A 21,942-nucleotide genomic window follows, 5' to 3' on the forward strand; every position below is an offset into this window, starting at 1 on the left:
TGTTCCTCACCATGCTTTCATAGAATGATTCAACAATAAGAGATGGATGAAGGCGTTTGCTATTAAAGAGAGGCCAATGGATTAATGCATGTGAGGTGTGAGAAAACAATACGAATGGAGATACAACACAATCCAAAAGAATAGGAATGAAACTCCAGCATCTTAAGGAGAAAAAAAAGGTGGATGTTGAGAGTGAAATACAAGACAAGAGAGTGAGAAGAGGGGCAGAGCATGTGCAAGAGTAAAGGGTAGCAAAGCAAAGTAGGCTACTACAAATTTAAACCAATGGAGGGAGGAGCAGCTCGACCAGAAGAGAGAAACAGTGGAGAAGGGCATGGACTAAGCAACAAGTGGATGAGGAGAAAACTCACCCATAATGCATAGATTTGGGAAAGGTGCAAGTGGCAAGTGGGCTGGGGATTTGTCAAGCTTGCGTTAAGGGGGGTTGGGGGGGTAGGGGGGGGGATGGCTTGTGTGGCCCCAATGGGAACTTCCCCCATGAATCCCCACTTGTCACGTGAACATGGCATTGCCCCACAGAAAGGAGTCAACATAGCATTGCCCCACATAAAACAACACTCCCATTGAATTCCTTCCTAATTTCTAAAGATTAGGAAACACTAATTTGGGGCCCTTTTGAGACCCCATTTCTCCCCTAATGATCTTGCATAATCGTTTACCACCTTCAATGTTTATACATGTATGGATGTTGAACTTAAACTTTCTCACTATCCAAGATGATGAAAGGTGGGGGTGCTCCTATATAATGTTATGGGTGCGAAGACATTATGATTGGCTTACGTTTCTTCCAAAACAGTCCCCTTTATACACTCATATGTGCTATGTCATATATTTGAAACATGACCACATTAGGTATGTATAGATGATGGGCACATGCACACATGCTCTATGTGTGTGTGTGTGTGTGTGTGTGTGTGTGTGTGTGTGTGTGTGGCACACTATGTATACTCTAAAGGGTGCATCACATGGCGCGCTATGCCAATCTAGGGCAAGGAGAAAGTGAATCTGTCTGTTAGGTGTATCCTCTAAGGTAAGGAGTGCAGCACATGAACACCCACAATTAAGACCCCATAAATAACATATAGGGGAAGATTACAAGAGGCATTAGCAAACTTTGATAATTGTTCAACCATGTTGCAACTTGCAAGGGCCACTTTACATGGTTGCTGAGTAGACAAACAGATGCACATTCATGCACTAGTAGACCACTTTTTCCTCAAGCTGAATATCCAAAGCCTTGATGTTCTCATTCATTGTGGATGTGAAAGCTCCATCATAAATTGGGAAAAATGTTCCTATTCAAGAGGTTGTTTGGGTTGAATTTAGAAGGCGTTCCCACTCACTACCAAGTGAGTAAAAAAGCCAAAATTCTTGCCCTTCGGGTTCTTGAGTTTCGGCTCATAGACAGAGCAAACTTTTGTTGTGATCGAGATGAGAATTATGGCATTGCCACCTGGGCTCAATGGTTTGATTGGCCTTCATGTATCATCCCCAAATATGTAAATATGTATTCCCATTCAAGCTTCTCAAAGTTTTGAAGTTGTCCTCTCAACTCTGAGCAAGAATGCTCTCTTGTTGAGTGTGAGAGGAATACAAATCGAGCATTATGTGGGGATGCTTAGAGCCAGTCCCCATGCACCAAGGATCCACACAAACTCCTATGATTTCGAGCCAGCAAGATTGGCTTCAAAGGAACCCGCCAGCTTGTGGAGTGATTCTCATTGCATAGAAAGTGATTCAGGGGTTCCAGTGGGTAGGTTGGAGCACCCACCGGCAGCCACCAGAGATGTATGTAGAGATGAATGCAGTCATTCCCAATGGACATTGCAAGTCCACCCCTCCATGGGCACTGTGTGGCGTTGAGGCAGTGGCATTGCATGTCCGCTCCTAATGGGGACTCTGGTAGGGATGAGGCCAACCCAAACCAGAGAGTCCAGGTGATTCGCTCTCTTGAGAACTCTAGCTTGGAGGTGCGGGTCTGGAGGAGACCAACCCAAGTCCACAAAGTCTTGTGGTGGGAACTCTGGTCTGGAGGAGACCGATCCAGAGCAGAGTCGAGGAGGTCCAACCCAGAGGGAGAGTAAGTCTAGGAGGTCCAACCCAGACGAGAGTCAAGAGGCCCAATCCAGATTCCAATCTAGAGCAGAGTCCAACCCAAGTCCGCTCATCTTCTTCTTTTCCGTGTCATCTTCTTCATATTCCCTCTCTTTGGATCGACCGCTATTGCCATAGCCAGCAACCTCGAAGCTCAGAGCTATGGCGGCATGGCCTCCAGACCCCCCTTCGCGCTCCCTCCTCGTCAAACGCATCGCCGATAACCTCTCCTCCCTCTCCTTCTTCTCCCCTCACCTCGCCCGCATCGACTCCTCCCTCGCCCCCAGCCTTGCCGCTTTCATCGAGCAGTCCGCTTTCCTTGCCGCCTCCAACCAACAGCAGCACCACCAAAACCCCTCCTTGCAATCCTTGCGCCTCTCCAAAATCTACACCCATCACGCCGCTTCCCTCATGTTCGAGCAATTGGACACCCGCTTCAGCGCCTCCTGCAACGGTGGCCGCGCAGTTCCTCCACCGGAAGCTGCTGTCTTTGATGTCTCCGGCGGTGAGCGCGATTTTCTCACCCACGAGTCCGCGGAGGCCCTCCTCAAACCTTTGGCGTCGCCAGGTATCTCCTACTCTTCTGTTTGCCTCGGCAATCGCAGCTTCGGAGTGGAGGCAGCGAAGGTGGCTGCGAAATTGCTTTCGGGGTTGAAAGGGCAGCTGCGAGATGTCAACCTGGCGGATGTTGTCGCTGGTAGGAAAGAAGCCGAAGCGTTGTCGGTCATGTCGATTTTCTCCTCTGCTTTGGCGGGTTGTAGGCTCCGCTCTCTGAACCTTTCAGACAACGCTTTGGGAGAGAAAGGTGTTCGAGCGTTTTCCGAACTCCTCCGGTCGCAAGGTCACTTGGAGGAACTATATTTCATGAACAACGGGATCTCCGAGGAAGCTGCACGAGCCATCTGTGAGCTATTGCCGTCTGCTAAGAATCTCCGAATTTTGCACTTTCACAACAACATGAGCGGGGATCCTGGCGCAGAAGCTCTTTCGGCGCTTGTAAGAAACGCCTCTTGTCTGGAAGACTTCAGGTTCTCCTCAACTAGGGTGGGAACTGAAGGGGGAATTGCTTTGGCCGGTGCTTTGCAAGCTGGATCGAACCTCAGGAGGATCGATCTAAGGGATAATCCGTTTGGAGACCGGGCTGGGATTGCGCTGGCTCAAGCGCTCAAGGAGCAGCCAAACCTCTCAGAAGTGTACTTGGGTTATCTTGGTCTCGGAGATAGAGGAGCAAAAGCCCTGTTGGAAGCTCTGAGAGAAGGGGCGCCAGGTCTGAGAGTCCTTGAACTCGCTGGCAATGATGTTTCAGAACGAATTTCAAGATCTGTGGCTCACTTTCTTACTTCCAAAACTCAGCTTTCCAAGTTGAATCTTGCAGACAATGAGCTCAAAGACGGGGGCATAGTTACAGTCTGCAACGCTCTCGTCGATGGCCATGATGATCTCGTTGAATTGGATGTGAGCTCGAACGATATGGGTCGTATAGGTGCAGTTGCGGCTGCTAAGGCGGTGGCTCACAAGCCCAACGTCAAGCTCCTTAACATGGACGGAAATCATATCTCAGAAGCCGGTATAGACGCTGTCAAGGAGGTGCTCATGAAAGGCGTTTGCAGCATTTCAGTGTTGGGATCTCTGGATGAAAACTACGAGGAGGAAGGAGAAACGGACACAGACGGAGAGAGGGAGGAACTGGACGAGGACAAGGCGTTGGATGAGGCATTGGAGGAGGCTCTTGGCAAGTTGAGAGTATGAGTTGGGTAACATAAGCGTCCATCGTGAAAGAAATCGACACTTTCTTTCGCATGCAATGAGAGCTTCACATGATGCAAACATAGAGTTGCCCAAAAGGGCTGTGCTCTTACTCACATTGAGGACTGCGTTTTTAGAGCACTGCAATTTTTTTTCAATTGTATCCTCTTCCTATTGACCGTGAGAATCACGAATGTTTCGATTACACTGTTCTTCAATCTTGCTTCATGTGGCTTATCTGAGATGGACTGCCCCTAATGGTGCTGCTGATGTTGCAATTTTGTTACTTCATTGTGAGGGGTTTGATTTGTTAACAAGTGCTGTGATCTGGTTGTTTTAATCAAATCTATTTCTCCCGCCCCTTTCTCAGCCTGTATGGGCCTATAACTGGACGACTTGCAAAGCTGAGGCTGGCCACAAGCATTCAGGCATGCAGAATTGAGCATTCATCGCCTCCTCAGGGTCCTGACAGGCCAGGCTTAGGCCAGGATTGGCGTGGTGGTCTCTAGATTACTAAAGACTGCTCCACGGAGCTTAAGTTTTCCTTTTTCTTTTTTGACCGTGATTGGTAGGATGTATTTGAAGCGCATGTATGAAATTTGAACGTAACATGTATGCATTTGTGATGAGGCAAACATTGTTTTTCAGAAGTTCGAAGCTAATCCTTTGTAACTACAACGGGACCACCAACATGCCTCTGTTCATACACCTCACCTGCTATAGTCGATGTTGTGAACTTCTTAAGTAGTCCCAAGGATTAGAGTTTTGTCAGCATCACCATTCTCTACGGTTGCAGCGGATGACTTATCCTACATTGTGGATGAAAAAAGCCAGCCAAAAAAGATCTGCTGCAAAGATTTGTATGGAGGTGTGACATGTATAGACTCTACAAGATGGAAGGGATATGTTTCCTGTCTATCTACAGTATGGTACAAAAGTATCGCAGGCAGTAGAACAGTAGTTTCTAACTTAATGGACAAAAGAAGCACATGTCAGGATCCAAGTCCTAATCTCTAAAGGTGCATCTAATTTCGAATGTTAACAACGACTTTGCCACTATTCATTTGCATCATAACCACGTGCCATATTTTAAAATTACGTGCACTCTTTGATCTAGAAACCCTTCCCAACAAAGATGAAGAACAGACTACTGCTTTTTTGGGCCTGCCCATCCGAAGGCCTTAGTGAAGATGTGTGATAAGAAATAGGTATTTTTTTAGACATTTCTTTTTATTTTAAGGTGATGGGTCCATGAATGCTCCATTGAATTATTTATAGGCTGTTGTACGGGGCTTTCAATGCATGCATTAAGTCACTCTGACTTCTTTGGCCTATCGTCCCCCCCCCCCCCCCCCCCTCTCTCTCTCTCTCTCTCTCTCTCTCTCTCTCTCTCTCTCTTTGGGCAAGCCACATGAATGAAATTCATCTTGTTTGGCAGACTTCTCGATGTACTTAAAACATGGTAGAAGCAGTTGGGCGTAAGCATTGGCTCTTTGCAAAATTTGGTTTAGCCGATCTGGTTTTTTATCTTAATGCTTTGAACAATCTTTGTTCACTATAACATTTACCTTTTGTTGGCTGATGCATCCGTTCATTTTTGTCTTGATTTTTTTGAAAAATCTTCCGCTTCGATTATTCTCGTCTCGTAAATTACTATTGCACATCCCCATAACTAGAATCTGTGTATCAGATTCCATGCTTCAATCATTTTGTATAGATGAGTTTTAAACTTTGCTCCTTTAATTGGTATGCACATAGCTTATAAAGTCACATTGATAGATTTCATTTAGAATGACCTTCGATTGTGAATGACTAAGGTTGAGATTGGTGCATGGTTGGATACTTGCAGAGACCTTTGGGACCAAGTCGGCTAAAATCTAAGGACACTCTCAACTAATATATGTTATCAATGACAAGCCTTTTGGATATGGAGTCAAATTAATATTCAAGCTACATCCCACTGACTATGAAAATATTGAATTCCCCCTGTCCAAAGGTGATTATTTCTAGATATGGCCTTGGATAAGGGATGTTGTTTGGATTAAGAGCATTACAAAGTCGTAAGTCTCTGTAGCCTTTCATTTTTTAACATTGATTATACATTGATTGACTATTTGCATTCATGTGACACAATAAGCACAATGTTTAACCAAGTTTTGAGTCAAGTTGGCCAAGTTACAAGCTTTTATCAAATTAGATGAATGGCATCATAGATGTACTTTAGTTCCGATGGCGCACACGCGCGTGTGTGGAGAGAGAGAGAGAGAGAGAGAGAGAGAGAGATTAATGTCTGTAGAAGACCTCACGGATCTGTGAGACAAAGTACACACCCTAAGGTTGGATAACTAGAGAATTTAGTATGGAGCATAGCTACATTCTAATACTACCATAAGGTGGCCTTCATAACATCAGTTTAAGAATAAGAGTCTTGGGTTTTGGATTTAAAGTTCCTAATCAATGCTTGCCCGTCCATCTCAATAAACCACCCATTTGCCTGCTTTGTGTGTTTCCTTTACTTTGGTGAGTTCAATATTCCTTTGTTGGAGCTAGATCGGAGTCAGCTCCTCAAATATCCAAAACTTTGTACCCTTCACCTTGTATTTATGAAAGAGAGAGAGGGAGAGAGAGCGGGGGAGGGGGGGGCTTATTAATGTTTAGGAGACTAAAAACTACTCTTCCCATGGGGGGAACTAGATGTGTCGATCACACCTCCAAGAAGCTATTGATGAAGTTAGGAACAACATTTTAAAAAAAACTATCTTTTGGGAGCAATTCATGTCTTGTCATGTCATGTCATGTCGTGTCATGTGTCATGTATCATGTATTGGTCATGAATATCGTCCTAATTACTCTAGAACATTCCCAAAAGGCACCTTCGACGCCTCTTTGTAGGATTGTGACTCGTGGGCAACTTGAGATGGCTTGAGGCTCAAGTGCAACCGATGGTACCTCAAATGGGATGGATGCTCCCAAGACCTATGTTCTCAAAGTCAAAGCCAAAGTTGCGACCAGGACTTCTCCTAACCAATTCTGTGAAGAAAAAGTTTGTGATCTTCTCTTTTTTAAAGATGAATCCCATGGTAGATCTCGTCTCTAGAACTAAGTCTAATAACCTTATGTATGAAGAGTGTTATGCATCTTTCATCTAAGTTATAAATGATTCTCTCTCAAATTTCATACAGAGAGAGAGAGAGAGAAGGGGAGGAGAGGAGGTTAAAGGGTTTTACATTACAACACAACAAGCACACTGTAAGATCCATTGTAGCTTGTGCATGCACACATGCTACTGGACGATTAGTGAGAGGAGGTAAAAGTGGACGATTAGTGAGAGGAGGTAAAAGAGGACCATGTGTACGCAAGTTGGGGAGAGAGGTGCACGTGACCCATAGAAAAATGAGACCAATAGTTGCCAATTGATTGCACGTGGGTGTGAGCACGCACACTAAGGGATCAAGATCTCCAAGCAAAACTCCTAGTGGCCTATTGTGTGTGTGTGCATATATGTGCATACTTGCTTGTGTGCATGCGCTCGTGCGCGTTCACGCACATGCATGTGCGAACGAGCGTGGAAGTAGGCGAGCAAGTGAGCGTGTATATGTGTGCATGCATGCATGTACGAGTGCGAGTAAGTGTGGTGTGAGTTTTCACTTTAATTTTTAAAAGTGTCTATTCGTGTTTTTGTGTGCGTGTGTGTGTGTCTGTGTGTGTGTGTGTGTGTGTGTGTGTGTGTGTGAGAGAGAGAGAGAGAGAGAGAGAGAGAGAGAGAGAGAGAGACAAAAGGGGGGGGTATAATGCATTACAACAAGACAAGCACTCCGTAAGAATGGTAGCTCATGCATGCCTACTAGTGGGAAATTGGTGGAGGTAAAAGAGACCCACGTGTGCACGGGTTGGGGAGAGAGGTGTGCATGACTCATAATAAGCCCTCCGCAAGGAAGTATGAGACCACTAGTTACCCATCCATCACACGTGTGCACACGTGAAGTTTATTCATCATTGTACACATAGGTGGCAAACTTACGTTCAATGCAATACGTATCATGATAGACTCTACAGTAGATTTCAAGAAGAAGAGCAAATCAACGTCAAAGTTAACATGTAGAGCCATGTCAGGGTCACCAATTTGAGCCCATATATATACATTGACTACCTCATAGTAGTAGTATGTTCCATGCTAGAATTCAAACGACCCGTCCTCAAAGAGCCCTCCCTATGAAGCACCAACCATCCCATGCACTGCCCTCTATGCTAAAATGTTTAAGTTCAACCGTTGCTATTGTATCATCGAATAGGATGTATGGAATTATGAAGAATCGAATAGAACACCTTCAAGCATATCCAATTCCCACCTTAGACGCAAGTTCTACATATGAAGCCACAAATTCCATAGGTTTGTAGCCATTGCTCGCTACTCTTAGCCAGCATCATGAGAGCTTTTCTAGGACAGTGACATACACCAAAAGGTGCGATTGCAATGTTGACACAAAGACCTCATCTAGGTCATGGCTAAAAAAGTCATTCTTGTTGTCGAAGTCCACCTTAAGGAGCTCGGAGAGCTAGCTCTGACCTGTTACCCCGAGCAATAATCTAAGCTAAAAAAGTCATTCTTGTTGTCAAAGTCCACCTTAAGGAGCTCGGAGAGCTAGCTCTGACCTGTTACCCTGAGCAATAATCTAACCAAGATTCCACACCTTTCCTCTAGTTTGAAGGTCAATAGTCTACAACTTATGTGTGCCAACTTGACAATAAGGGACAAATGAGACTTCTCCAGTTGTTCTGACTTAACTCATATGATAACGCTTGTCACATTCTCTTTCATGGGTGAGAAATTATTCTGTTAGCAACATATTGATTTTTTCTCTCCTAGCAAAGAATTGAATTCTCTATCAACTGCTATGTCCATGGTAGTTTAGCTGTAGGCTTATGGAAACCTTTACTACGTTGATACTAGTTTAGCCGTAGGCGCCCTAGGAATATAATCATGCAGTAATTAAGCAAAACAGCAAGTCATTAAGTGACTGGTTATATGACCTCCAAGACCATTCCTACCTGATCATCCACTTCCACACAACTCTATCAAATTCCCGCCTCAAAGATTTACAATGTCTTACAAGCACAGGTTGGATGATCTCATGAAGTACTTTGAGGTGTTTGCGTTGATAGCAGGTTAAATAAAATCACCCAAGCTGTTGGAAAAGCACTTCCCAACAGCCACAGGAGAGGGATGGCTGAATCGTCAAAAACAACTCTTATTTCTCAGAAGCAGGAAGGTGAAGATTAAAGGGGGAAATGAACCACTGCAACCCCACAAGCACTCATTCTAAGCATACGTGAAGCATGACCAGCTGATTTGAAATGTGTTATTAAACTCAGTTCAACAACTTCATACAGCCAAGAGCTAGAATAACGTATATAGCTGGACATATACACTTATTTCACAAAGACTGGCAAAGTCTGCCCAGTCAAGATGTGAACAAATAGAGCAGCAGGCTAGAATTTATAGCAACACAAGTGTACCTTTTGTGTGAAACTACGGCAATGGAACGAAATTGACAATAGTGAATACAAAACTGAAAAACATTAATATTGTAGCCTCCAAACCAAAAGATGTCAATTTTAAATATAATTTCTCTTTCCCTGAAACCAACGCATCATGAAAAGCTTTGCATAAATACTGCAGTGTAAATCTTAACCAGGAAGAACCTACATAGATATACATACACAAAATAACATTCCCTGAAACCCTCGGAAAAAAGAATATAACTGGCATATTCTTATTGAATGCACCAGATTTCACACACTGACTTCTGATATGTTTATGACTTACATTTTCTGCATGTTACCATGCAATCTTTCCTTTCTTTAGATGTGTTCACATCTCAAAAAGCCTCTTGAGATCGCCTTACAATGCGGCTCACTTTTCTTTTGAACTCTTCTCTGGAATTCCGCCATTCTTTCTGTGAAAAGAAGCATGTCAAGCTTAGAATGAGATCTACATAACATCTAGACTGAGATATCAAATTGTAAAGCAATGTCTATCAATAAAATGTTTTCCTTGATTTGAACACTCTTAAATCTCACACACTAACCTAAAGATTAAAAGAGATTTAGTGACACAATGACTATCAAAATTGATCGGCTCAAGCAAAAGCTCGCTTCTGAAAAGTTGTGCTTCTTTCTAAGAAAACTTATGAAAATGCGTCATAGATTCTGCCTTTCTGTGGTTGCTCTCAACCTCACAATACCATTGTGTTGCCAACAAGCCATTCCTTGATACATTGCTTGCTTACAAGAAGGGTCCCTCTCTTTTTTCCATGAAGATAAGACTGCTACTAAGTATGAAATAAACTCCAAGAGCAAAGCTCAAGGGAGGAATACATCATGCAAAGCATGAGAAAGTAAACACCCTGATAGGACAGAATCAAGCTCCTGTAAGAAAGCTAGAAAAAATCCAAGGTTGAGGCTGAAAGTGCTACCTCAAGCTTACAGAGGACTCTGCAAAGAACAGGAGCCTATCCACAATCCCCCTGGTAGATGTTGCCCAGGAAGTGAAGGATATGCTACCCCAAATGGCCACCAATGTGTGTACAATATCTGTCCAAATACTGGCCAATGTGTCTATCCACAGTGAGTGTAGCTATCCAGCATCCTTTGCTGGTCCATGCGTTGCCACGATGGCCATGGAGTTTCCCGGGAGGGGTGCAGAGCTGTGTAGGCATGTCTGCCCTGGTGTGCTGCCACGGGTCAGCCCTTATAGGCGCCTCTTATGGGCCCTATATGAGGGCTGTGGAGTAGGGGGTGGGCCAACCTGCAGGTCAGCCACCTTGGCTGTTTGCAGTCCCCCCATAGGCTGGGGGGCGAGCCCCCTTAATAGGGCTGTAGCAGCCCTAGAGCTGGGTTGGCCCACACATGCTGGTCAGCCCTACAGCAGGGGGCCGGCCCCTTCTAGATCAGCCGACTAGGCAGGGGGGGCTGCCTATATATAGGCCCCCCATTCTCCTTGTTTTCTATCACTTGGAGCAGCATAGCCAGCTGAGTTGGTGCCTTGTAAGTTGTGGAGCAGCATAGCCAGCCCTGTGGAGCAGTTCTAGGGCAGACCCCTTGTGCTGCCAGTTGGTAAGGTTGTTGAGCTGTCCAGTGGATCTCTCGAGCAGCCGGTTTGTGCAGAGGTTTTCTCCCCGTTGTAGCGGGGCTTTTTCCAGAGATCACTTGCAGTTACAGAAGTAACCACAGAGGCATGTACATCCCTAGAAGGAGAGCCAGGGACCTTGTCCAGCACAACTTGCTGGTCAACACAAAGAAGAGTGAGTTCTTCATGCCAGAGATACATTTCTTGGAACACATCATCTCACAAGATGGAGTGAGGATGGACCCTGCCAAGATAGAGGCAATCAAGAATTGGCCTCCATTGAAGAACTTACATGAAGTCCGTAGTTTTCTTGGCTTGTGTCCATACTACAGGCGCTTCATTCGCTATTTTGTTGAGATAGCTTCTCCCTTACATGCTTTGCAAAAGAAGGCAATGCCTTTCCGTTGGGGGAAAAGAGAAATTCCAGCATTCAATGAGCTGAAAGAAAAGCTATGCTCTGATCATGTCATCATTTTGCCAGACTTGCGAAAGCCTTTTGTTCTTCAATGTGATGCAAGTGGCAATAGTGTTGGTAAAGTACTTATGCAGGAAGGCAGAGTGGTTGCATATGAGAGCAAGCTGCTCCGAGATGCTGAACACAACATGAATGTATATGAGCAAGAGTTGGTAGCTGTAATTCATGCTCTTACTGTGTGGAAGCACTATCTTTTGGGTGCTTATTTTTATGTGCAAACTGATCATCAATTGCTATGATACTTTCTCACTCAGAGAAAGTTGTCAGAGAGGCACATGAGATGAGCAAACTTCCTTTCCATTTTTCATTTTCAGCTTGTGCATGTGGCTGGAAAGAAAAATGTAGTGGCTGATGCACTTTCCAGAAGGCCATGTACAAAAGCTATGTCCAAGAAACCACAAGTAGCAGCTTATGGAGGGCAATAGGCATAATCATTACACACTTAAGGAGGGATTTATGATGATACATGGAAAGCTATGTGTAACGCAGCCATTGAGGCATAAGGTGCTCACTGAAAGACATGCCCCACTGTATGCAAGGCATAGGGGTATTGAGGTTACAATCAAAGCAGTAGAGCACTACTTTTATTGGCCTTCGCTACGGAAGGATGTTGAGTCTTATGTTACAATGTTGAGGCTTATGTTTGGACATGCATCACTTGTCAAAAGGTGAAGTATGACAGGCAGAAACAGCCCGGTTTACTTCAGCCTTTGCCTATACCAAATAGACCATGGCGGAGTATCGCTATGGATTTTGTTTTTGATCTCCCTCGCACTCCTTCTGATCATGATAGTATTTGGACCATAATTTGCAGATTCAGCAAGATGACTCATTTCATTCCAGTAAGGAAGAAGATTACTTCCGAGCAGATGGCAAAGGAGTTCTTACAATCTATTTTCAAGTATCATGGGATGCCTGAGTCTATCGTGAGCGATAGAGATCCACGGATGACCAGCATGTTCTGGAGAGGTTTGTTTGATGACATGGGTACCTCAATGCTGTTTTCATCTTCTTATCATCCACAGTCTGATGGTCAATCAAAAGAAGCAAATTCTACAGCTTTGGATTTGCTGCGTTGTTATGTGTCTGAGCACAAAGCAAAGTGGGAACAGTATTTGCCACTGATTGAGTATGCATACAACAATACAGTGCACTCTTCCACGGGTAAGGCACCCTTTGAAATAGTGGAAGGAGCGAGAAAGGTTCCTCCTATTTTGCATACAAAGGAGAAGATTTTTGTGGCAGATGAGTATGTGGAGGACTTGCGAGCAGCCTATGAAAAGGTTAAGTATGCCCTCCAACGCAGCCAGGACGAGTAGAAAAGAGCTGCAAATAAGCATTGTAGGAGCTTGGTCTTCACAGAAGGTGATTGGGTGTTGCTGCGTTTTCTTAAGGCATGCCTTAGGAGCAAGAAAGGGAAGGTAAAGCTGTACACCAAGCTGAATATGAGGTACTACGGCCCCTTTCAAGTTCTTGAGAAGATCAATGAGGTAGCTTACACGTTGAAGTTACCTGAGCAATGGACCATCCACAATGCTTTCCATGTCAGCTTGTCGAAGCCTTTTCATGGAGAAGTGCCACACAATATGCTAGTTGAAGAGCAACCTGAAGTTGATGAGCAAGATGAGGTCTTGATTCCTGAGCAGATTGTGGCACATAAGGATCGGAAAGTTAATGGTAGAGTTGCCAGACGCTATCGAGTGAAGTGCAAGAATTATCATGCGAACGATGCGATCTGGATGGAAGAGAGTGAATTGGCAGATTCACCTCAGGTTTAACAGCTCTACCTTGAGGCATTTGGTCTCGAGCCTACTGCGGTAGCGACTCATGCCGGTTCAGCAGAGCACATGTCTGGAGCATGATTCTGAAGCCATATTCTTGGACGCCACACTCCTAGCCTCTGTCTGGTGCAAGGCGCACAGAGTTCTGAGGTGTTTGTGGGCTGATAACTCCATTGTGGTGGACGCATTCATGGCAGATTTGCTACAGCTTAGACGCTCTCTTTTCTGATCTTTTCTGGTGCAAGAAGACACTCATAGGAAACTCCCTCCTACCAGAGTTTGCTGTCTGCTATTCAACCTACTTCTGGAGCTGTTTTGGGCTGAAACAAGCTGTTTCTGTTGGCTGAATTCTCATCTTCTCTTACTACTCTATGCTGCTGCCATTCTTACTGAGTTTCTGCAAGGTTTGATACCCTGCCGTTGGCCCGGGAGAGGATTGGGGCACTGATTGTGATACTCTCTTCCTGGGGGGTGCAATGGCTAGCCTTGGGCTCAGTAATGGCTTGGATATGTGTGAATGCATTGCTTGGCATGCTGTCAAGTTGGTCTACTGGTGTTATGCATGGCTACTGAAAGGAATCAAAGGAATAGCACTGGGAGTTTGTCACTAGCACAGCGACGGGTTGGCGTTGCACTGGGTTGCACCTGCAGGTGAGCTCTTAAGGGGAGTCCCTTTGTATTTTTGAGCTAACCAGTAATTAAATAATAACCACAAGGGGCGCCAAGTGTTGGGGCCAACAGGTGTCACTCTTCATGCTTCTGAGTAGGGGCATTCTAGCCTCCCTTTGTTAAATGGTTCAATGATGCTATGCAGTAAAGTTTTATGCTCTGAGTTTTGTTTGTGGACAATGGCAATGTTTCAAGTTGGCTGTTTTTTCAGTTTTGTGAGATAGTAGAGACAGAGACACTGCCCTTTGTGATCAAAGGCGGTTACATTGGTGATCTATTTTGACCGTGAAAGTCCATCCGTAGAGGAAAGGCTTCCAATGTTTTAATGCCTGAATGACACCGAGTAACTCCCTGTCATAAACTGAATAATTGTTTTCGGCATCGTTGAGCTTTCTGCTATAATATGCCACAGGCCTATCCTCTTGCTGTAAAACGGCCCCGATGGTTACATTGCATGCATTTGTGATTATCAGAAATGGATCATCCCAAGATGCGATCTTCATGACTGGTGCTGTTGTAGCCAACCGTTGCAAATTGTGGAAGGCTTGCAAAGTTTTGCCAGTAACTTGAATCTTTTGTCTATGTGTCTTTATCCCCTTTCGTAAATCTGTAAGAGGGGTTATATATGTAAAGAACCCCTCCATATGCGAGATGTAGGCTTGACATAAACCCATATCTCTTGAACCGTCGTGGGGACAGACCAACTGGTTATAGCTTGAATCTTTTCTAGATCGAAGCGAATACCTTGAGCACTAATGATGTAGCCCAAATATTGGATTTCGATCAGCCCAAACTCACTCTTTTTGCGTTAAGGTAGAGCTTATAATCGCGCAATAACTGTAGGGCACTTCACACATCCTGAATATGCTGTTGTGCCGTAGATGAAAAGATAAGGATATCATCTAAAAAATGAACAAGCACTTTCCAATATAATCTGCAAATATCCGAGACATTATCTTGTTGAAAGTGGGTGGTGCATTCTTCAGATCAAATGGCATGACTACGAACTCGTAATGAGCTCGCTCTGTCCGGAAAGCTGTCTTTGGAATATCAGCTTCAAAAATCCATACTTCATGGTAGCAACTCTTGAGATCATCCCTTTACACAACATTCCAATAAAATATATAGAAAAGAAAGCTTGTTGGACAAACACACCGCTTGTTAAGATTGTCAAGATTGCATTTGATCAGCAGAGCTCTCGCATTGCATATGTTACTCTAAACAAAACTCTAAGAGCAAAGAAGTACTTTGCACTATTGAGTCTTTCCAAGATATACTCGATGCGGGGCATAGGGAACTTGTTACTTACTGTAAGTTTGTTGAGTGCACTCTAGTCAACACATAATCGTGCTGACTTATCCTTCTTCTCCACAAAAAGAATAAGCGTAGAAAATAACGAAGATGACGGTCTTATAAACCCTGAGCGCAGTAACTGAGACAATTGTTACTCTAACTCCTCACTTGGAAAGTCGGTAAGGAAACTTACTCGGAGGTATGGAGTCCGGAATCAAATCGATGCGATGGTCTTCCGGTCTGGATAGAGTTAGTTGGAGTGGCAGGTCATCCTGGAGCATAATGTCTTGAGACTCCTAGAGTAGATCAACCATTACTTCACCCATCAGAGGAGCGGCTTGAACTGAATTTAGCTAGCAATTGACATAATTAAGTGCACGCATTGCACCTTGCAAACGACATGATCTTAAAGGAATCCCTGGTATGCTCTGATCACCACGTCTCACGGCTGGCTCAGGTAAACCTTCCACAATCGTGAAGGTATCATGCCGCCAATCACGAATCAGTACATGCTCACGGAACCACTGAATCCCAAGGATCATGCCGCACCACATCAAAGGTGTTAGTATGAAGTCCCGCGTAAAAACGATCTTCTGAACTGAAAAGGTAAATTGTATAGCCTTATGTGTGATCTGTATGCGCAAGCCGAGTGTGAACCCATCCAATGCAAGCTCGTGAGGCACCGAAGTGCACCCCACTGTCTTGGCAAGCTGAGGAGAGATGGCATCTTTTGAACTCCCCAACAGAACAATGAACTGATGCCCTTTAGCAATGCCATATGCTCGAATAAGAGCCTTCTTTTGATCTAAGAGGTCGCCCTCCTTCTTACCTTAAAAGACCACCGAGGAAACAGCATTCAAAGTAGGCAAGACCGCATTGTAGATGAGGTTGGTGGCGAGGTTGGAAGAGCCAATGCGGTGGCAACCATAGAAGTGGGCGCTTTCGCGAGCTTTTCAGCAAGCCACTTAGGACAATCCTTCTAGCCGTGCCCAACAATGTGGTGGCAATGAAAGCAACGATGTTCTTGGTGGCATCACTTTTGTTCGTCGGGCTGTAAATAGCCTCCCGTAATGTCCGCTTTAGCCTTCTCATCTGGAGTCATCTTGAGCTTGGACTCCTTCTGACCAGAAAGCTAGCCGTCTTTCCTTTGGTACTGGTTGTCCTTCTTCTGATCCTTACCCGCTGGGTTGATTGACTACTGCAGGGCTTTGGAATACTTCTTGGACTTTCCCACGTTCAACATCATTTCTTGATTTTAGGCAAGAGTCAACGCCCGCTCTTAATCAGACACGTCAAAATTCCGGACAAAAAAACGAATGTTAATGTCCAATCCCCTAATGAATTGCTTCAACTTATCGCTTTCAGACATGCCCAATTGCTTTGCCAATGCGAGCTCAAACTGGCTTGCACAGTGGCTAACATTGCTTGTGCTAGAGAAGCATCGCCTCTCGATCTAGTTTTTGTTGCCTCTCTGCCTGGGCGAGCTCTGCGCGTCGCAGTGCCTCCTCATTTTTGTGTTCCTCGCGCATCAACAAGAGTACTTTTTCAAAATTTTGTGGTTCCTCTCTACCTCTCTTTCTTTAAGACGTTATCTTATCTGGTCTAGCTGTCTTCTGCTTTCTTCCAGTTGTTCTACATGTTCTTCAACTTATTGTAGGAGGATCCGATTCTGCTCCAAAAGATTCTCGATCATCTCTTGAGCACTAGGCGGAAGCAATTCTTTTTTGTTGTCTTTCTCCTTTTCGTAGTCTTTAAATCTGACATCTTTCCCCCCCGAACCTTCCATGGCGCCTAATTGTGTGTCCTTTTCGAATCTCAACACAACCATACACTCGCGGTACTCAAGCTAGACACAGAGCGAAGCTCTGATACCAATATAACATGCAACGGTTATCTAATCGTGTAATCATAGCAAGACCTTTCAACCTTTAGTGAGTCTTTCAACCTTTCTCCTTTTCGTAGTCTTTAAATCTGACATCTCCCCCCCCCCCAAACCTTCCATGGCGCCTGATTGTGTGTCATTTTTGAATCTCAACATAACCATACACTCGCGGTAGTCAAGCTAGACACAAACCAAAGCTCTGATACCAGTATAACATGCAACGGTTATCTGATCGTGTAATCACAACAAGATCTTTCAACCTTTAGCGAGGAATTAGAGTTATCCACCATAGAGAGAGAACGGAGATGAGGGTACAGAGAGAATAGAGACGAGGGTACAGAGAGAATAGAGACGACAACCAATTGGGTCCCTATACCGGAAACATGCTTCTAAAGAGTACACTATGCACACGTATTGCAAGCCCAACGACTTGAGAGGCAACTCCAACCAATACCGAGACCTTGATGCTGTCCACACTGACAATGTAGGGCACTTTTGCAAGGCAAGGAAGAGGCTTGTGCTTTCCACCGGAATGCCGAGTTTTTGTGTGAGTGAGAGAGTGAAAGCTGAGAGTAATAGCAGCTGAGAGAGAGCTGAGATATTACTGAGAGATAGAGCTGAGAAGTGAGCTGTGCAAACTGCAAAAGAGAACTTCAAAGAACTGATGAAACAGTACCTGCTTTGTTTGCTGGTCCAACACGCTGCTGAAGGGCTGCATGTACTTCTCCCATAGATGGCTGAACTGATGGCCAAGGAACTGAAGCTGATCAGGGCCAGAATAGGGGAGGCACAAAGGCTACTCTGAAGGCTGAAGGATGGCTGGAGGAGTGTTGAAGGCTGGAGGGCAACTGGATCAGGAATGAGAGCAGCCAAGGGCCCTTTTATAGGGCTGGCTGGGCCAACCAGCAAGCTGTACACAGTCGACTGAGTCAGCTGATTAACATGCTGTTTGGCTTGTTTTCCAGCCTATAAATAGCCCTCCCTAGCTCATTTTCCAGGGGACTTTTTGGGCAGCCTTTGCAGACTTCCTTTCCTGCTTGCTCTTGATCTTCCTGGTCAGCTTTTGGGGGGCCCCTCTGGGGCTCCTAACCTAGGCTATGACCTAGACCTAACTAAACCCTAAGATGGAAACACTAACCTATTGTTCTCTAGTGGGTACCAGTGAACAAGGACTGATCTTTTGACTTGACCTAAGGCTGAGAGACTGACCTACATAGCTTGTACCTGACTGTCCCTGGATGAGGGCTCACAAAGGGGTCACAGCATACAACAAAATCTCCTATTAGGGAACTATACTACACTTATCGGTGTAGCCAGTGTGTCACATTGCACCCAAGTGCCGGGGTGCATGTGACATAGCAATGGATACTTTGTTCGAATCCTGGCTCAAGGACTCCCAGGTGATGTTGAAACAAGAACTGTTTAGTTTGGAGATGGGTGATAATGTTTCTCTCGGAACATTTGGAAAAAATGCAATCTATCTGAAATTAACTGCTTGCTTTAAAAGTGAAAGCGGAGGATGACGACATCAAGGCTGTTCTTCTCACAAGCCTGCCACCATTGTATGCTGGGATAGTCAAGACACTATGTGTAAATGGAGATCTGGCCCTGCCCGAGATGATTGTGATTCTCCTTGACGATGAACGTCACCAAAAGATGGATGAAAGCTATGATATGGAACGTGCATACATTTTAGAGGGTTCCTACTGGGAAGAATAAGATGCTAAAGAAGGACAATCGTCCTGATCTCAAGTGGGGCTACTGTGGTGGCAAGTCTCGACATCGAGAAGAATATTGCTACTATAAGAGAAAAAAGGAACAAAGAAACCACAAAAGCAAAGGAGTCAGCACGTGGTGGAGAATCGAGAGGATTTTGTAGGATTGTGCGATGGAGGACACAGCCTATGATGAGTATCAACCATTTCTTCAAACGGACAAATATTCTCGATGCTGATGCACGGGGAATATGCATTCTAGAGCTGCAGAAAGATCTCGGATGGTCGGTCAATAAATCATTATAATAAGTCACCAAAATACCCAGTAGGGTTGAGGCGCAATAGTTGTGTTTGGTGTCTTTGTTAGGTTGTTTGTCTTTCGAATATTTGGAATGATTGTGTCTTTCTCGGGAAGCTTACCGCTGCATGCACTCACTTGGATTTGTGTAGTGCTATTTGGTACAACTGCTCATGTTTTTTGTTAACTTGTATGCGAGGTTCCTTTGCTTTGGATCCGGTATTTGTTGGTCTACAGTTACCTTGAGGATTCACCCACTCGGCTTGAGGGGGGTCAAGTAGAGGTTTAGGGGGTGGTGAGTAATATGCCAAGTGGCCCTTTGCATGGCATGCGTGCTTGGCAGAATATTTCTACTGGAAGCTGCCCGTGGTCTTTGCTGTGATCATGGCGAATTGTAGACCTTATACTCCCGCTTGCATGTGCGGATTTGTGCCGCGATGATCGGCTGTGTTTGCTCCACCAAGTTTCTTGTGGTCTACTTCAACATGATGGCTAGATGTAGAGAGTTTGCAGGTCAACTATCCAAGATTTAGTCTATTCATGGCTCATGGAATACAAATCTCTTTCATTTCATTCAGTCCCGTTATCTCATGCAGTCTCTTAAGTCTTAGTCTTGCAAGCTTTCCATACGTTGTATTTGTGGTTTCTTCAGTTTCAATCAAAGTCACCATAGACATTGTCACCACAATGTAAATATCCTAAGTCAAAGTACAGTTGACCATTTATTTGATCATAATTAAAGAGTTTTCATATGTGTTAATTATGGTCAAAGAGTTCTTTTAATGGTCAAAGAATTGACTACAGTCAAAGATACTTGACTCTGGTCAAGTAAACCTGACTTCGATCGGGGAGACTTGGTTTATTACCAAGAGGGTTAACTACGGTTAACCAAAGAACTACAGAGCTGACTACGATCAGAGAGTGTTGACTTCGGTCAACGAGACTTGGCATGCGCCAAGAGGATTAACTACGGTTAACCAAGATGTGCCAACTTCGGTTGGAGAGACTTGACTATAATTAAGGCGCCTCGACCCTTGGTCAAAGCCCTTAATTATGATCAAGAGCGTTGACTTCGGTCAACGAGAGAATAAATATATATTTCTATATTTGTTGTGTGTGCACATGTGTTTAGTGGGGACGCCCACCGTGACTAGAATTAGTCCACAATGTGTTATTTGCATGCAAAGCGCTAACAATTAATGGGTGCCATGGTGGTGCGCTTTAATTAATTGTTACAGGTACTAGGAAGAGTTATTTTCCTAAGCTACGGGAGCCTAACCAGAGTCTAGGAGGCCATTCGCATGACCAAGTGCTTCGAAGACTCCAGAGTTGCCCTTAGTGGCATGTAATTAGGAAAGTAGTGTAGAAATTGACAAGTGGCTTGTTGCCAAGAAGAGGAGCCTGAGAACTCATGTAATAATTCATTTTACGTTGGATTTTTGGGATGTACAGCTTCCACGCTGAACTCTTGTACTCAATTTCTCTCTGATGAATAAAAACCTTCGGGGGGTCCAGCCCGATGATTGTCCTGGCCCCTAGTGTCTCTGTTGAGAGAGGGAGAGAGGGAGAGAAAAGAGAGTGACTTTGCTGTCCTTTACGAGTAACATTTTCGTAGAGAAACAAGAGCGAGAGGTTTCTGCTGTCTTTTTACGAGGAAGAGGTTTCATTGGTATCAGAGCTGGATTAAAGGCTTTCTCAAGCCTTTGACGATCCAAGCAGTAGCTTAGGCAAGGATGTGCAAGGAAGGAGAGAGTTTGCTGTGCGCAATGGACAAGGCGTTATTCTGCCTATGAACAAAAGCTAACAGGGGCCTTGAGTCCTGACGAGATGTTGACGAAGACAGTTGTGGAAGCGTTCCTATTTCTTGCGTGGGTAATAATTGGCCTGACGGGGGTGCACCGACGAAGCTTTGGAGAAGTGTTCATAGGCTTTGAGGGAGCGCACGGGCTCCAAGTGTGATTTGTGACGGAAGACACAGGACAAAAAAGCCCTAAATTTTTGGGTTAGGGTTGCTGCAAAATTAGGGCTTGCAGAAAATTGGGGTTTCTGATATTTTTTCTCAAAATATGAAAACCATAGTGCAGAAGAGGCCAAATATGCCAAAAATCCCCAAAAAATACTGAAAATCTGGGCTAAAAGTGCAAAAGTCGACTTTTAGGACAAAATTGACAATTTTTGCCCATTTTTGCAGATTTTAGCACCAAATGATCCTGAAGTTGCTATGCAGAGGGTCGTCTAGCATAAATGAGAGTAGGCGATCTTGAAAATTTGCTGATGGAGCAGTTCAAAGTTGAAAACGGGCTAGAATTCCCCCAAAAAAATGCCACGAACTGCTGGAAGCAGCCACGAGCTGTTGCAAACTACTTGAAAATAGTCACGAACTTCTACGAACTGCTGGAAAAATGGGCTGCACAGCTGCAACGTCACAGGTAGTTAAAGTTATGTGCCTAGCAAGTGCTTTGCCACCCACCCGTCAGTTGGTTCGTGCAGCGCTGATGTCCATGCCACGGAGTCGCTCATGCAGGAGGAGGTTGTTTCGTTAGAGGCGCTGCTCCGTGAGCTTGCGCCATAGAAGGCCACTGCAACCCTCGATAGAATCCTCTAAAGCCCTCACGAAACAAGATGTTGGAATGCTGTTGTAGTCCCGTTCGTGGCTGGAGCTTTGGAGCCTATTGTAGTAGATAGGCTGTGCGTTGAAGCTAAGCCGTAGCAGAGCGGGAGAGAGCAGCAGCAAGGCTAGTAGAAGAGCAAACAGAGGAGCGGGCAGAATGGCGCAGCATCAGAGAAGATAGCGGAGAGGCGGCAGAAGAGTGGCGCAGCAGAAAAGTGGAGCAGAAGA

At 44.8% G+C, this 21,942-nt stretch overlaps 2 protein-coding genes across 2 annotated transcripts in view; one reads left to right on the forward strand and one right to left on the reverse strand.

Annotated features, from left to right (window-relative positions):
* Window positions 1–2,170: 2,170 nt before the first annotated feature.
* LOC147897362 (RAN GTPase-activating protein 2-like) lies at window positions 2,171–4,085 on the forward strand. Its single transcript, XM_087380898.1, has one exon. The coding sequence runs from the start codon at window positions 2,278–2,280 to the stop codon at window positions 3,862–3,864; it is 1,587 nt and encodes a 528-aa protein (XP_087237024.1). The 5' UTR covers window positions 2,171–2,277; the 3' UTR covers window positions 3,865–4,085.
* A 5,335-nt stretch (window positions 4,086–9,420) lies between these two features.
* Window positions 9,421–21,942, reverse strand: part of LOC147897363 (ubiquitin-conjugating enzyme E2 7-like) — a 41,747-nt gene continuing 29,225 nt past the window's right edge. The window contains exon 6 of the mRNA XM_087380357.1: window positions 9,421–9,818. Coding sequence (XP_087236483.1) covers window positions 9,741–9,818 — 78 coding nt within the window. The 3' untranslated portion in view covers window positions 9,421–9,740. The remainder of the gene's footprint in view (window positions 9,819–21,942) is intronic.

This window comes from Dipteris shenzhenensis, chromosome 10 (genome assembly GCF_047967505.1).
Source record: "Dipteris shenzhenensis isolate YYH24624 ecotype China chromosome 10, Dip_SZ_1.0, whole genome shotgun sequence".
NCBI classification, from domain to species: domain Eukaryota; kingdom Viridiplantae; phylum Streptophyta; class Polypodiopsida; order Gleicheniales; family Dipteridaceae; genus Dipteris; species Dipteris shenzhenensis.